The 16502-nt window shown below is 48.0% G+C and overlaps 1 protein-coding gene across 4 annotated transcripts in view; it reads right to left on the bottom strand.

Moving 5' to 3' along the window:
* The window catches only part of znf385c (zinc finger protein 385C), a 61858-nt gene that overhangs the window by 32863 nt on the left and 12493 nt on the right, over positions 1-16502 (bottom strand). For 3 of the 4 annotated variants that reach the window (XM_029836406.1, XM_011604167.2, XM_029836407.1), the window contains exon 2: positions 11786-12115. In XM_029836406.1, the coding sequence (XP_029692266.1) occupies positions 11786-12115 (330 nt within the window). Of the gene's footprint in view, positions 1-11785; positions 12116-12289; positions 12311-16502 lie in introns of those variants that run through there. The other variant, XM_029836408.1, reaches the window with a different exon arrangement.

Genomic DNA, 16502 nt, shown 5'->3' with positions numbered 1-16502 from the left:
TCAAAATCATGCAGCGAAAAAGAACAAAAAAGCTCACCTCAGCTTTGAAAAACAAACCAAAAACCCAACAGAACAAAATCTGTCATTCTGATGATGTCCTCTGGACTGACAAGACCAAAGGTGACCTTTCTGAGGGGTGCATCAGGCCCAGTTTGGTTCAGTTCAGTTGAGGTGCTCTGGTGTGTTCTGAAAAGACCGTTGATGCTGCTAAATCCTCACAATTGGCCAAATGAAAACAAGAGTGCTCCTAAGTTTCTCCACAGGACATGCTGGGGGATGAAGACTCAGAGGTCAGCATCACCTTGAATTGCAGAGAATATTGTAATTGTTGAAAGCGGGCAGAGCTGAGCAGCTCAGGGGGACAGAAGCACAGCGGAAAACACTTAAAAGCAAAGAAGACTCGTATCTGAGTCAGGATTCTCCTGGCTGTGGTTTGTGTGCACCACGCGTGCACGTTGCTGGGACTGATGCCTCCTCTCTCCTGCTAGCTGCTCCTCCTTGTTGTCTGTTCCCATGGACGCGTTACTGGGTGAATCCGGCTTTGGCTCTGGAGCAGAAAGAACCTGCTCATAATAAATGTCTGTTTGTTCAAATGGAGTGTGGAGTGTGTGTCTTTGTGCTGCGTGTGAGCCGTGTGTTTAAGAGCCTCGGTGCAACGCTAAGCTGTCCTGGAGTTAAGCCAAAGCACATCTCCCGGGGTGCTATCAGGAGCCTAATTACACCATTACATCGCTCCCTCTCTGCCTTTTTCAGCTCACTCTCCTTTGTTTCACCCAACATTTCACTCCATCGTCCTTCATCCCTTAGTGCACTCTTCCTCTGCTGCTGCGTGGACGTCATTCGTGAGGCTTTCACATGTGTTCGACTATTCTGAATAATGCTGCTGCCGCCTCTCTCTGCATTTAAAACGTTTGCTTTCATTCTCAATCCCACACCCGTTTCTTTTAATCGATCAGAAGGCCCCGTTAGAGGCGTCGGCCCCCTTTAGATGTGAAACACGGCTGCTTTAGAGAGTCTGCCTCCCCTCCGATCCAGGTTTGAGTTTCTGTCCTGCAGGGGGAGGACGACGAGGGCAGCGGGATGCTCCTTCTGCCTCATGCCAGCCGTCAGCCTGCTGGCTGGCACACCAGAGTCAGGGTTAATGCGGCTCCAGCCTGCACGGGGAAGGAGGATGGGGGGCTTTGCTCCAGCGTTTAGAGCTTCACGCGTCAGAAGATCGTTTTAATGATATTTGCTAAAACAGCACCGACATGAAAAATGATGAGAAGTTTGTCAAGCTGAAGCCTAAACGACTTCCAGATGTTCCAGCTGACATTACTGAGTGATTCAGTTTGAGGGGAGACGGACAGAAGGTCAGATGGAATCTGAAGAGAGAAAACCTGCCACCGGGCGTTTAATAAGTTAAAAGAATGAAATACATGTTAAATAAAGGGAAAGGCACCACGTGTTACATTGAACAAGAAAAATTGGGGTGGGCAGAGGGCAAGTACGGGGGGTACAATGGGTAAAACCAGAACGGACCCCAGCAGAAGGTGGTCTCAACAACAAATAAAAATTCCCGTGTCTCTCTTTAAACCTCAACATTTTGGAAGAATGATCAAATTCTCCTGCAAGTGCAGCAGCATCTCTCATTTTCGACCTTCTTCTCTTGATGCCACCCGACCTCTGCTGCCTCCAAAGCTTTCTCCTGTCTTTTTTTAGTCCATGCTCTCTTTTCTCCTGGCAGCAGTTTGAGTCTGCAACCATCATCCAAAGAGATTTTCAAACAATACTCTCAGCTGAAAGATGGGCGTGCACGTGGGTGCACGTGTGCATGTTGTCGCTGGATTAGGTGTTGCAACAGAGCTGAAGAATCAACAGAGGAGAGATATTATTAGCCTGACTTTGGAAAAGAAAAACCATTTTAGAACATCTAGGTAATAATGAATTTAGCCCACACAGTTTAAATAAGTAGATCATTAATCTCAAAGGAAATTCAGTTGAAAGAATGATTGAAACCAAACTTTTGAAACATTCTTGTGAGATAAGCATCGGAAGTTTGTACATGTATAAAGATCTCTGTTCATCTCTCCCGCTCTCGCCCCCCCCCTCTGCCGTTCTAAGCCAGCGGCCTCTTTAATTGGCGCTCACTCTGCCTCGCCACTGAGGTCTGACTACGGCCCCGATGACTGGCAGCAAACACTCATCCATCTTTCACCGTCTTCCTTCTAACAACTTTTTTCCTCTCACCCCTCTGCAATAAGAGTCGACTTGCTCCAGACCATGTGGGCTCTATCTTTACTTTATTTTTAATATCCATCTCTTCAACCGTATTTATTGCAGTGACGGTTTCTCTTCACCCTCCTTCTCTCTGTTTATTGCACTTTACCTCTCCGACAGATAAATTCAAGAGGGAGCAGAGTTGTATGTCGAGGCCAGCGAGCTGACTGACTGACACTGAGGGATGTGCCCGTTGAGAACGAAATCTTGCTAAAGAGTGTGTGAGCAGTTAAAGCAAATTTCACAAAATTTGCCCCCAGAAAAAGATGTTTTTATCTTTGTTGTTTGCTTGTTATTTTCAATGGTTGCTTCCATCTTTCCATCTCACTCACACACACCTCGAAGGAAAATGTTAGATCTTTTCTACTCTGGTATCCAGCTGTGCTCATAGCAGGGATTGATTACAGACTTCCAGGTAAATAAGCTTGTAAGGCAACTGGTCCACTCAGACATTTGTCAGGCAAATGTTCGGCTTTATAAACACAACCATTTACAATCCACAAATAAAACCAATTAACGGCAAGTGGGCACGCCACGTGGAGCATGTCTGAGTTTTTCTGAACAGGCTTCCATTGTTAAGCTAACGCTGCAGAGAGCGGCTGACCAGGCTGCCCGGAGCTGCAAACGCTTGCAAAGACAACAGGAAGCACAGCAGACACGAGACACTAACCACACCGGTTGGACAGATTCTAACCAAATGAATCAGAATATTAGAGATTATCACATTAGGGTTGAGGGCGCCACATTTAGCATCAATGTCATATGAAGTTTCACAGCCAGACCAATGAGACAGATTTAACGTGCGCGTGTGTGTGTGTGTGTGTGTGTGTGCACGTGCGTGCGTGTGTGAGATGGAAAAATGGAAGCAGAAAGTGGATGTATCTCACACATCTAAACCATCAGTAGGTTTGTGTGTTAAACGAGGAAGAGTGTTTGGGATGAAGACCAGCAGGAGATGAGAGGGCAACAGAAAGGAGATGAAAGAATGAGAGCATCTGGAAGTGGACCTGGTGCAGCTGCGGTCAAGAACAACCACAAACTCACGATGATGATGATGATGATGATGATAATGACGATGATGGGGTGAGCATTCATGTAGCTACATGCTGCAGACCAACCCTGCTGACGGATGCTCACACCAATCATCTAAACGGGCTGCAGACGTCTAATAACTCTGAGCAGACATATTTGTTTACTATTCAGTGCGTGAATGTGGTGGATGATAATCTGCCCATAATGGGAGACAGTCAGCGCACGCTGCGGCTGTGCACCCTCGTACTCCGAGTTTAACCCTAAAGTGTGTCTGCAGAAAAGCTGCAGAACGTTTTGATGAGGCTCCATTATGGATTTTTGGGTACTATGTCTGAACAGGGGTAAGTACAGTTTGTTATTTGCCTGATAAAAAGTCCTTGGCTTCGCTCTGCCTGGTCAGTCGGTTGTTGGGAAGGAAGGAGCCTGAATAACCGAATTAGGCCCTTTTGTCCCCTGCTAAAGCGGAAAAAAATGAATGTTTTTAGAAATGAATGTAGGAAGGCAATCATCGGAAATATATGAGTCACTACTTGCGCAGATTTCCTTCAATAACCGTCGTCACAGCAGCTGCAGCCTGCCCCGTGTTCACGTTGCCATGTGCTACCGACAACTCCTTCCGTGTTTTTCCCTTGGCTCTCCCAGTCTGCAGCACCCCAGTGCCTGTCTGTGCACTGGGTCACATGGGTGCTGTGGGCTGTTTCACCTCCCATCAGTTCCCGTGGAGGACTGTCAGGGTGGATCAGCGGGCCACGCGAGTCTAACGCTGACACGTTGAGACAGCTCCGCTCTGACTGGGAGGGGTCTACTGGACTGAGCACAATCTGTATCTCTGCCACACTAATACACACAGAAAAACACCCCAGCACAAACACGCCAGACAGCGGAAGCTGTGTGTTTGCAAACCAGTGTGTGTGATCTTGCTCTGAAAATATGAGTCAAACCGCGGGGCACAAGCGTGCTGCTGGCTGTATTCCCTCGGTAGATGTTATGATTCATCACCACCCCGTTAAAAATATAATACAACAATGATTGCAGGCTAACACGCCAACATAAATCAAAGGCAGCATTTGATTTTCAGCGTTTTGCTGCCGCAGTTTTACCGGATGTCCTGAAATGGGTCAACGTGATTGATGCGCAGCAGGAGCAGCGCAAGGCCCACGAGGAGATAAACACAAATCAAACATATCTGAGGAAGGACGCACTGGTGGATGAGAAATATGGGCTCACAAAGGCAGGGAGAGTGACAGGAAGGGGAAAAATGAGCCGCAACCCTGGAAGCCAGTGGCGGTTGAAGGAGACGGCGGTCTGGACTGGAGGCCGGCGTTCGCCTGCGTCTCGCCCGACTGCGTTTCTGTGAACACCCGATGTGGAAGACGCAGATGTAGCTGAATTTAAAGCAATCGATTGATCGACGGTTGTCCATTTAGAAAGTGTCAGAATAAAGAGGCTGGTGTTGAGGGGGAGGGAAAATGTGTGACAGCAACAGACAAAAACAGCGAGAGAGAGAGAGAGAGAGAGAGAGAGAGAGAGAGAGAGAGAGAGAGAGAGAGAGAGAGAGAGAGAGAGAGAGAGAGAGAGAGAGAGAGAGAAGAGAGAGAGAGAGAGAGAGAGAGAGAGAGAGAGAGAGAGAGAGAGGTGGTGAGAGAAAGAGAATGAGACAAGGGAGAGGAGGGAGAGGGACGGAAGAAGAAGGAGCCTTCTCCCATGATGGAAGGAAAGATAATGATCCACCTCTGAGGGACCTGGATGAATACTGAAGCCAATCTTCCCTGCAGGGGGTTTGGAATCAAACAACAACACATTTTCCCACCACATCCAAATTCATTTCAAACTATAAAAAGCTTGAAATGTTCGTGCAGCGAGTTTATGTTGGGCGGACGCGACAGGAAGTGCGTCTCTCCGGGCAACCATCAAGATTGAACCTACGATTGAAAGAATCTTGTTTGCGAAGTCGCAGTGTTGAGCACATCTGCGACGAGGCGACGGTCCGCGCGTGTGATGGCTGCTGAGACTGAGGGGAGAGATTACGGCTGCGCCCATCCGAGCGGATCCCTCGGCTCCGCTTCTGTACGAAAGCGCAGATGATTCGGCGGCTCCTCCAAAGAATGTGTGATAAATGCGACTGGATGGGAATGAATGGGGTGCTGCGACAAAGAGGGTCACGGTGACACACTGTTAGTGGCAACAATCACCCGGCTGCACGTGGCATCTTTAAAATGAAAAGGAGGAGGAGGAGGAGGAGGAGGAGGAGGAGGAAATGGGAGAGCTCCAGTGAAATGTCCCACAGTGTTTTTACAGCAGTGCAGAGAGAAATGGTGGTGGGGGGAGGGAGAAGCAGCGGGCTTGATGTGTGTCATAATGGGAAGCTGCAAAATACCCTCATCTTCAGAGCAGCTGGAAGTCTCTTCCCTGGTCATGGTGGAAGGAGAGCAGGATGGAGGGAATGGGAAGTGCTGTCCAGCTGGTTACTTCTCAGCTCAGTTTCGCTTCCTTGGTCACTCTTCTGAGAGGCGCTGCAGTTTCCACTGAGCTAACGAGCTGGTCTAAAACTAATCAAGAGGGAAAAACAGGAAGTTCCCATCCACACACACAACAGAGAACCACGGAGCTGGGATTGAACCCGAGGTCCCTGCACCAACAGACCACCCAGTATTCCCCTTCCTGTCCAAAAGTCTGTGGATTTCATGTGAATCCAAACAGATGCACCATGCGGGGCCTGGGGGGGGGGGGGGGGGGGTCACCATTATCATCTGTGTGTTGTTAGCAAGGCTTTTCCTTCTGATCAATGGTGCCAACAAGACAAACGACCAACAGAGATTATTATCAAATCCTTTAATAGAGAATCAAAAGCACGGCTGCTATATGACCTGGGATTTGGGCTGTTGCCTGTGAAATCAGGGCCTGTGTGTAATGATGTGAGCGGAAAGAAAGAAATAGTTTATATGAGTCAGACACGAATGTGACCTTGATGTGACCTTCACTTCAGTGGGTGAAGAGCGGAACACGTCTGACATCGATAGTGCAGCAAGCTCATAGATTCCTTAAGAGATATAAGAAATCGGGAAGGTTAGTATGGATGCAAGTAAAAATGAGCTGGAGGATGAAAGCTGGTGTCAAAACACACACACACACACACACACACACACACACATATATATAAAATGGCTGTTGTTAGTTCATCCAGCCAGACTATTGGGGCCCGGCCTAATCCTGTTATCAGGCCCAACAGATGCTGTTGACAGAACAATAAGCAGGGGGGGGGGGGGGGGGTGTCAATATGGCGGCGTGACACTGAGGAGGTCACAAGCCAAACAGCAGCTGGATCATTGGCCGGCTGGAGCTCAACTCAGTGTCGGTCACACACACTGGATCAACTCAATCCTTTATCTGTATTTAAATCCAGTTTTCCATGTTAGAGAATATATACGTACATGAAAATGATATTTAGAGATATTGAAGCGTATCTGAGATGTAGTTAATGTTAAGCACCACTTAAATGTCAAAGGAAAAGCGCCGGTGCATTAAAGCGTCCCACAGTAACCTGTCACCTATATCAGTGCTGCCTTCTGCACTGAGACACAGACAAAAGACCAGTGGAACAGCTGGCTAACAACTGGCATGACAACAGCAGCCAGCTACAAGAATCCTTAACTGGTTCAAAGAAAACGCTCATTTCTGACAGTCATAATCAGCCCTATAATGGGAGCGCTTTACATAATATTTTTCTCCTTACTAATTCAAATCCATATTTTTGTGTTTTATGTTCTGCATAGTGACATTTAGTGCAGCACACATTGAAAAACAAGGGCCCTGGTTGCCACGATGAGGAAGTGTTCAGCTCCGCGCTCCCTGACTTTCTGGTTTGTGTCCCAGTTTAACTAAATCCCATTAAAACAGCTTTCATCTCACTGCACTTCATTACTGGCATAAATGCTGCAGATCACTCCAGAGAGAGAGAGAGAGAGAAAAGGGGGAGAGAGAGAGAAGGGGGGAGAGGGAGGGATTAGAATGATACAAGCTCATCTAAAATGTTACGCTCTTGAAACCCAGCAGCATTTTTAATGAAGAAACTGGCTCTAAATTCTCTGTATTTGATTATCCAACATGGCGCTCTATGTCATTAAGGTCAAACAGGCGTCTGTGTGTTCCCATCCACACAAAAATGATCAGCAAATAAGGGAACAGGGCATTTTCCTTTATAAACCTAGAAGCAACATCAGTTTAGAATGTTAACTAATTCAAAAATCCAGGGGATGAGAGAGAGACTGTATGTTTGTGTGAGAGAGAGGGAGAGGGAGAGAGAGGAAAGCAAATAGGAGCTTTGCAGCATGAGCGAGATGAGAGAGGACAGGAGGGAGGGAGCCGCATTGTGTGTATGATTGGATGCGATGGGTCAGAGGCTTTCACACGCATTTATGAATGCGTATTTTAAGCAAGACCCAAGCAGAGCTAATCTTTGCTGCTTGCCTGAATGAGGGTGCTGATTAAGAGCTAATTATACGCTACAGATTTGGCCTCTGGTGACGACTGTGCTGATTTGACACAGCTTGGACCCGGGCCTGGGTGCATGCCTGTGGGCTAAAGCTCCAGATAGCCATGCAAGTGTTTCTACACATCACTGGAGGAAGATGTCAGTGTGCATGATGCATGCTGGGAGGTTACTCTTTACAGATGCTATTATAAATGCTTTTATTTTGACGGGTTGCATATGCAGCCAAAATGTGCTTTATTCTGCGATTTCAGCTATCGTGTCTTTTCTTTCTTTTTTCCAAAAGAGACTTTGTTTCTGGGTGCAGGAGGTAATGTTTACACGGAGGGAAAGGTAGTTGGATGGAACGGGAGACACACTGATGTTTGCAGAATGTCAAAGTTTGGCAGCGATCTAAAGACGGAGGAGCAACAGAGCTCCCAGCTGCACCGACGACGCCTCAACAATGGAGAGAGAAAAGTCTACACCGTCACCTCTGTGTCAAGGACAAGTACATTCACAGCTACATCGCACCTGGTCACTGGCTGCGCGTGTGCACGTGTGCTTGTGTGTGTTTGTTTGTGTAAAGGGGAATGAGAGGAATTGTTTTTGAGCCGTGTATCACTCCAGGCATCCTAATAACCCAGCATCTCTGCTAACTCACACGCACACCTCACGCGCATGCACGCAGGCACACGTGCACGACCTTGCTTGCCTATCTTTATTATTAGTGGCAGCGGACTGGAAAATTCCCATCGAGAAACAAACCAGCATCTGCATATTACAGGCCTGCCTCACGTCTGCCACGAGCGAATAAATTAATACATGAATAACAATGAAAGTCGCCATGACTCGGTGACTCTGTGAGCTGCGTGTGCGCGCACGTGTGTGTGTGTGTGGCTGTCTGGAGGAGGTGCACTTGTCACATTTGTCTTTGCTCAGCTCGACTCGCTCTGTATTCACATTAAACCAGTCCAGATCACAACTCAGATGTCCAGCCGTAAGAATCAGGAACCTTTTTAAAAATTTATTTTATCCTGATTCTAAAGACAACAAAGGATCAAAGGTTGACATTTGATTGCTGTGAATGTATTATTAATAATAAAAATCGCCTGCGTGTTATTTACATTCTTGAGACGCTGATTTCTGCATTTGGTACTTGGCCGTTGCCCCCTCCAGTCTCAACCAGTTCACCCAGTTCTGTTCGCTAAACCTTGACTACTTCAGCTTGAGTAGGTGCCTCCGAGATCCATTTCCCAGCAGCTCCCATTTGCTGCTGGCAGAGCTGGTTCCAGCACCCGTCTGCTGGTCCAGAGCTGAGTGAGGATGAAAAAGCGTGTGTGAACTTGGGAAGTGTGAGGAAGAGCAAACATCAGACGGAAGCGAACGCACCCTCTCCTCTCTGCCCCCCCCAGATTCCACCCTCCTGACTCCACTATTTCCCCTCCATCTCAATCAACTGCATCGTGTTTACAGTGGAGCTGCTCTCTTCTGCCTCCATCTGCCCGTTTTCCGCTTCTCTTTTCTTGGCGTGCAGCTGCCAGTTTGGCCCCTCTCAAGGTTGATGAGGTGGAGGTGTGACGGGGGGGGGGCTGAAAAGGCCTCTTTGTGCAACAAATCAGCGGTTTAATGTATCTAAAGGAGAGAGAAGCTCTTCGGGTTCTTCCTGTATCGTCACGCTTCTAAAAGATTCCAACTGTAAAGCAAGAATTGGCCCAGATGGGCGGGGAAGCGAGGCGGGGTCGCGTGGGGGGGGATTGGTGGGATTTGTTGACATTTAGCAGATCTTGAACAGACGGGTGCGTCTTTGCTAACTGGGCCGGGGCGCCTTTGAAAGGAGCCAGATAAGGGCTCCGGCCCGTAATGGCTCGGCCTTCTCCGCTGCTCGACCCGTCACCGTCGCAGTAAACGCAGACATGGAATGATTTCTGAGAGACGTGCCCCTCGGCCCCTGGCCTTATGAACGCCGCGCCTCATGCGTCTCGCACCGCTGAGCCTCGTGGGTCGACCGGACACGACCGCTGACCTTTTCGCAAGAGCTCAATCTGCCCCCGCTCCGAGGGCAAGAGCCTGGGGCAAAACAGGGGAGGAGGACAACGGGCAGAAAGGGCAAAGGGCAGGAATCCTCAATCCTGGTCACACTGAGAGGATGGAAAAATCTTTAAAAATATTCAGTAGCATGATGATGATGATGATGATTGATTACAGATTTTCCCGATATTGTTTTTCTCTTGCACTGGCCTAAACTGCAAATTGCTATGAGACCTTGTGATGGCCAAGCGAGAGCCACTTCGCTCTGCTGGGAGGGGCAGAAAAGAGGAAAATGATGAGGCAGAACCAAAATAAAACACAGATGCGCCAGAGCATCCAAGCAGAAAATCCACACTTTAATCCAATTTCTCACGCTTTATTACAACCTGAGTGATAGTCAGACACAGGCCGAGATGAAGAAACTAGAGGACACACACACACACAGACACACAGACACACACACACACACACACACACACAAACACACACACACTTCATGATTTAAATGCTTGTCAGTTATCAGGCTATTATTTTTACTATTACTATTAGCATTCTTATTATTAATTATTATACCCATTATTATTATTACTATTATTGTTGTTGCTGTTGTAATTATTATTCGTTATTTGATTTCTCCCCGTGTTGGATTTTCTAAAGCAGGAACCTTCTGGTTTTAATAAAAATGGAAGCAGAAACAAGCCTAAAGTTCAGGGTTTGTGTGATGGACCTTTCCTTTATTACACAAATGAAAATGTCAAATCCAGGGTTGCGAAGAATTACACATTCGCCAGAATTTCAATGGAGCTTCATATTTAGCTGAACACACCACTATTGCTGAGATTCTAACAGTATTTGTATGAACTGCAGGTTTGGCTGCAGTCTCACATTAAGATACGGAGGGAAAGGCCAAAATGTAAAGATTTAGCCTCATTCGTCATGCAGGTTTTTCCCCCGTTGCATCATCATAGGACGAAAGGCAGAAAGAAAAGAGCCTGAACCTACTGTCAGCGCACTGAAGCAGACAGGGAGGGAAACGAGGGGAGACAAGGAGACGATTTGCTGGAATTAACACGTGCACACACATGGACACACGCTCACGGGCACACACATCATAGCGTTTCCTCACTGTACGTTTAGCAGCTAACATCCACACAGATGCAGCAGACTCTGCATCTTCATTTTCGGGAAAAATTAGAGCTCTGACGCATTCTGAAATGATGTGAAACACACAAGTGTGCACACGCTCTCTGAAACACACGCGCACACACACACACACATGCTGGGAGCTTTGGTGAAGATGAGGACACAGCAGGGCAGACTGCCTTGGGGAGGCAACAGAAGGTGAGCAGAGATAAGAGTGTGTGATTGTGACTGCATGTCAGAGAGAATCTGCACAACACAACAGCCCCACCCCCTCACACACACACCCCTCACACACACACACACACGCACAGTTTGATTGTGCGCATAGATTGTTTCTAATTTCACACTGGCTGTGCAAAGTGTATGAAATTCACCCAGCTCTGCATTCAGCTGAGGGCTTTTTACCAACCAATACCTGCATTTTTGTGTTTTATTGTGCATCTGGGACTTAAAGGAAGGCTAAAGATGGCTGAAGAAGAGCAACTTCCTCGCTGCACAGCCCTGACCGGGACTGTGACTGGAATGACAAAATGTTCAGCTTAAGTGCAGCAGCATCACTGCCAGGAACAAAACCATCAAACACCAGCAGCACTTAATTAGCTTCTCACTTGCTGACTTCACTCAGTTCTGCTCCACTTGAGTGCACATGTGTGTGTGTGTGTGTGTGTGTGTTTGTGTCTTCACCCAGAGCTCTGTCTGAACACATTTTATAAAATTGAATCCAATTAGTTTAACTTCTAATAATACAAGCAGGGAGTAGTGGACAGTGTGTGTGTGTGTGTGTGTGTGTGTGCGTGTGTGTGCTGTACTGTTGTGCTAGACTGTACGTGTAATACACCCAGCAGCATCTACCTGTGTTACTGGATGCTTTGCCGTTGCTGATCTGCTTGAGCCTCTTCTGGTGGGACTTGCCGTTGTAGTGGATCTCGGCCTGCGCGGCGGAGTTCAGCTGGATGTTGCAGACTTCACACAACATGTACCGGCGCTGTTTTCTCTCCCGTTTGGGTTTGTGGAGTGCAGAAGGCAGAGAAACCCCCTGTGGGTGCTGGTCCTGCGCCGCACCTTCAGCCTGGCTGTCGCTGTTGGTCTCGTCGTCCATCTGCACGTCCAGTCCTCTGGAGAAGCTGCTGCCGTCCAGCTCAGTCTTTAACACAGCTGATGGGCTGTACGGACGTTTCATGCCTGTGGAAACAGAAAAACAACACTGTGGCACTGTGGTACCGCTGCAAACACCAGTCAGGCATGAAGGATTCTCTAATTTTCCGCCTTGATATTGTACAAAAACCTGTTTCCACAAATCAACTGTGCTCCGCTACATGAACGACACTGTTAACTCGTAACTACAACAGGGACAACCTGGTGACGCTGCTCTTTGACTTCACCGATGCACCACTTGGGGGAGACAGAGGGCTTCATAGGGGCTCTCTGCGGACCACAGTGGCCCCTGAGTCAAATGGGTCCACTTTTCTGGACAGGCCTGCAGCTGACTGCCAGTGTGGATCAGCAAACAAGAAAACAACCAGGAGTCAACGACTTAACAGCTCTGACGACATTCGTGGAGATGAGGTTCAAATAAGAACACTTGCTGCGAATTCATTAAATATACATATATGCGGACGCTCAGGCTGAATTATTTCTCCCACTGTGCACACGGAACTGGGAGGACAGTGAAACCAGCCTGGCCGACCTGGACTGGCGAGTGAAAAGGATGGGAGGACGAGGCCAGAAGCAAGATTCCAGATTATTCTGGAATGAAGAAAACTCACGTCAACACCTGTTCTTTACACACGCTCCTGTGGTTACACAAGAATCCCTCCCAGCGCTCCGCTCTCAGCTGTCGCCCCTGCAGATCCATAAATAAATGAAAGGTAGGTCTTCAGAAAAGACAGAGACATTACCACAGAAAAAAGTCCCCGAAATACACCCAGCTGTGCATTTCAGCTGCTGGCTTTTTGCCTCCACCTCAGGTTATTTACGTAAACACCCACCCACACACACGCACGCACGCACACACACAGGTTAAAAAAGTGTCGAGGCCAGCGTCTATGAAAGCTGCTATTCACGTCGCCAATCTGCGAGCACTTGAGAGGCTCCATCAGATGTTTTCTCTAAAGCAGCTCTGGCACCGAATGAAAAAAATTCTCTGTGGTCTGAACCGCACAACCTACAAAGGCTCCTCTGCCAGCCTCTGCGAGCTGCCTCAAATTAGCATGGCTCTAAAAACAAAACCATCCGTGACAACCCGGCAATCACATACCGCCACCTCCATTTTAGACAAAAGGAGCCACGATAACAGGAAGTCAGTAGAAGTCGCCGTGCTGGATTGAGTTTTCAGAAAAGGTCCCCATCAAATCCCCTTTACTCTGCAACACTGCCAGACACTGACGCGGGAGTTGCTTCCAATTTGTCAGGTGGATTGTTGCTTATGCCATAATGAATATTAAAACCCATTCCAGAGGCTCCGATCACTCCTCTTCCTCACACACACCACTCCCCTCATCCCAGGGAGGCACCAATCACAGCTGTGACCTGTCCAGGAAGCCCACTTCATCACTTTGGCAATCAAAACCACAGCTCTGCCCACCAGCCCACTGCGACGGGCACCTGAGCACGTGGCAAAGAGGGCGCCGGCGTCCAGGCTCCTCACCGACCTCAGATGTGGGTCCGCCATCATACGCAACAGCAGCTGCCCTCGGATTTCATAAACAGATCACAAGCAGCGCGGTACACATGCATAAATGAACAAACTAAACTAAATTTATCCTCCGCTGCCTGGAGCGCGTGGAATGAATTCCAGTAATTCAACCGAAATTTAATTCAGTCGAGCGAGCGAGAGCCACAATCAGGCGACAGCGTGTAGAACAGCTAACAGGTGATAGCAGAACAAGAAAGAAACGGCAATCAGCGCTATCTGGATGTACAAAACATCAATCCAAGCTCATTCCTGACATTAAATAACCTTGACGGGAGGGGGTGTCGGGAGGAGATTCGCTTTATCACAGGGGAGGATATGAAAGAACAGCGGGAGCAGCTCGCTGCATCAACTGGTAGACAAGAAAATACAAGAAACTGAGCGAGAGACTGACAAATGAAGCTCCAGCACTCATCGTATTTGCACAATCTGCCCTTCATTAATGTCACTGCTCCTGTGCCGATGCACCCAAAGAGCAGGCGGAGGTCTTGCCCCTCGATGTTTTCACTGTACGCCCCTTAGAGGGAAATAAGCTCCCTCTAAGGGGCGTAATTACACACAATGGCGAGCGCCACGGAAAAAGACACTTTACACTGGTGAGGTTTGCAAATCTGTCAGCCTCCGTCCAAATCTGAGAGGAAAGAAGCATGTTTTCTCTAATCTTTGCTCACAGGAAGCCCATCCGTGTGTGTGTGTGTGTGTGTGTGTGTGTGTGTGTGTGTGTGTGTGTGCATCTATCCCAGCAGAAAAAAATAAATTGTTTCACCGGGGGAAATTTATTACGCAACATCAGGCTGATCCTATCACTGCATATGTGCATGCGTGCGTGCACACGTCAGAGGGCAGTGGAAGAGATAAAAGAACAAGAAGTTAGATTAAAAAGAGAAAGATTACCAGGGGTTGGGGGGGGGGGGGGGTTGCATCGACAGAAGAGTCTGAATAGTGTTCCAGCATTTTACCTGCACATTCTGCACAGAGCTGTTCATTAGAGTTTAGGGGAAAAGTCTATTGTCTGTTTGTTTGAGCTGCACCACAGTAAAGAAGAGGCCTTTTGGGTGTATCCATGGCGATGAGGAGAATTCATTTATGCTGAAAATCAAACAGTCAGTGCCCGTCCTGGCGAAGGTGAGGTGACTCCAGCTGTGCTGCATGGCGTCATCACATCCTGCATGACTGTTGGAGCTCTTTCATACAGAGCGTCCGTGTGTGTGTGTGTGTGTGCGCGTGTGTGTGCGTGTGTGTGTGTGTGTGTGTGTGTTCTTAATCCTTTTTACTGTTCTCAGACTTATTTCTGGTCTCCTAATCTGTCACAGATGGTTTCAAATACTTTTTTTCCCTCAGTCTCTGGATGAGATTTATATTTCTATTTCTCTGCTTCTGGACACTAAACTAAATTAAAGAAAAATGCTGTTTTCACCACACATCCAATGTCAGGTGCTGCATGTCTTAAAAAGCTGAAGAGAGCACAAAATGTCTCATTCTGTGTTTTTATTTTATTCTCACATATTGTGGGACCGGTCTGTACTTTTGCAGCCGTTTTACTGTGTGTTTATCAGAGTGCATTCCACTGAACTTTCCAAATTATGGTTTTTAAAAAACAAAACAGGTTGCACAATCAGCAAAACTTACACGGCCACTACTGAATGGGCTGACATCATCAGACAGTGTTTGGTTTCAACCACACAGAAAAGGCCAGTTAAGCATTCACCGCAACAGCGCTAAAGTTAGCTCATACTAGAGGGGCTTTACACCACACATTCAACAAAAGTACTGGCCGATAAAGGGAGCCTCAGATGTCAGGACCAGTTCCGCACATCAGTAGATAGTTGGTCTGAGGTGAAACCGCTCTCAGTGACAAAACACCCCCACAGGTTCTCCTCTGCAGGGAGGAGGACAGTTAGCTTCGGCCAGTTAGCGTTAGGAAACTCCTGTTTACGTTGTCCCCCGCCACAAAAGCCAAGCAAAGTGTTTAGCATCTGTTTCCACACTGATGTTAATCCACTTAATGCGTGGCGTTCTGAGGCCCTAAAGGGGCGTGCTGCATTCAGTGACCACCATATTTAGAAATAGCACCGGGACATTTGCCACATGCATGCACCGCTTCAGGCAAACACTGACTAACTAACCAACCAACACAGGAAAATAGGCAGACGCTGCTGCAGCCCAGCATCCTGGATCAACCTTACATCTGGGCTCCACACATCTCTGTGTAGATACAACTGGTGTGTTGCTCTAATACACTGCAGCGTTGGCTAAAGCCCATCCAAGCTCCCACAAAACACTGTAATTTTCCCCTCACAGTTTGACGAACGGAGGCTGCCGCTCGGGCCCTGAAAGCGTGACTGATGGAGAAAGGAGGAAACAGATTGCCTTGGGGATAGAAGCAACCAGGGAGACGGGTGGAGGCGGGGCACAGGTGCAGCCCGGTTGGGTCTTTTCTGTCTCTACATTGGTTTATTCACCACACAAATGATCGTTACCACGATGTGCTTTAAACTGGGGAGACACATCTCATGCCAGCTGCCTAGATGTAATAAACAGCTGGGCTCTGCTTCTCATTTGCAGATGTGACATCACGAGGAACCGTGGTTGGCTGACCTAAACAGACGCCACCGCGTGTGAGCAGAAAGAGGGAAAGCGACGACATTATTGCTGTCGCGTTGGCCTTTTCCAGCCGCACGCGGCGGCGCTGCGCCCTGAATCTGTTGAAGCCGTTGCCGTGGAGCAAACCTCCTCCAGGCTTCAGGCTTCGTTACATACCGAAGGACACAGAGGCGCCGTGACGTCGTCAGACGCTGCATTTGCAATTAGAAGAGGCCTAATGGAAAAGATGGAGCTGCCAGAGATGCGTGTTGAGCCAGCACAAACGTATTGCTT

This window comes from Takifugu rubripes, chromosome 5 (genome assembly GCF_901000725.2).
Source record: "Takifugu rubripes chromosome 5, fTakRub1.2, whole genome shotgun sequence".
NCBI lineage: Eukaryota > Metazoa > Chordata > Actinopteri > Tetraodontiformes > Tetraodontidae > Takifugu > Takifugu rubripes.
Note: the sequence above shows the minus strand (reverse complement) of the source record. Positions and strands in the feature narration are given on the sequence as shown.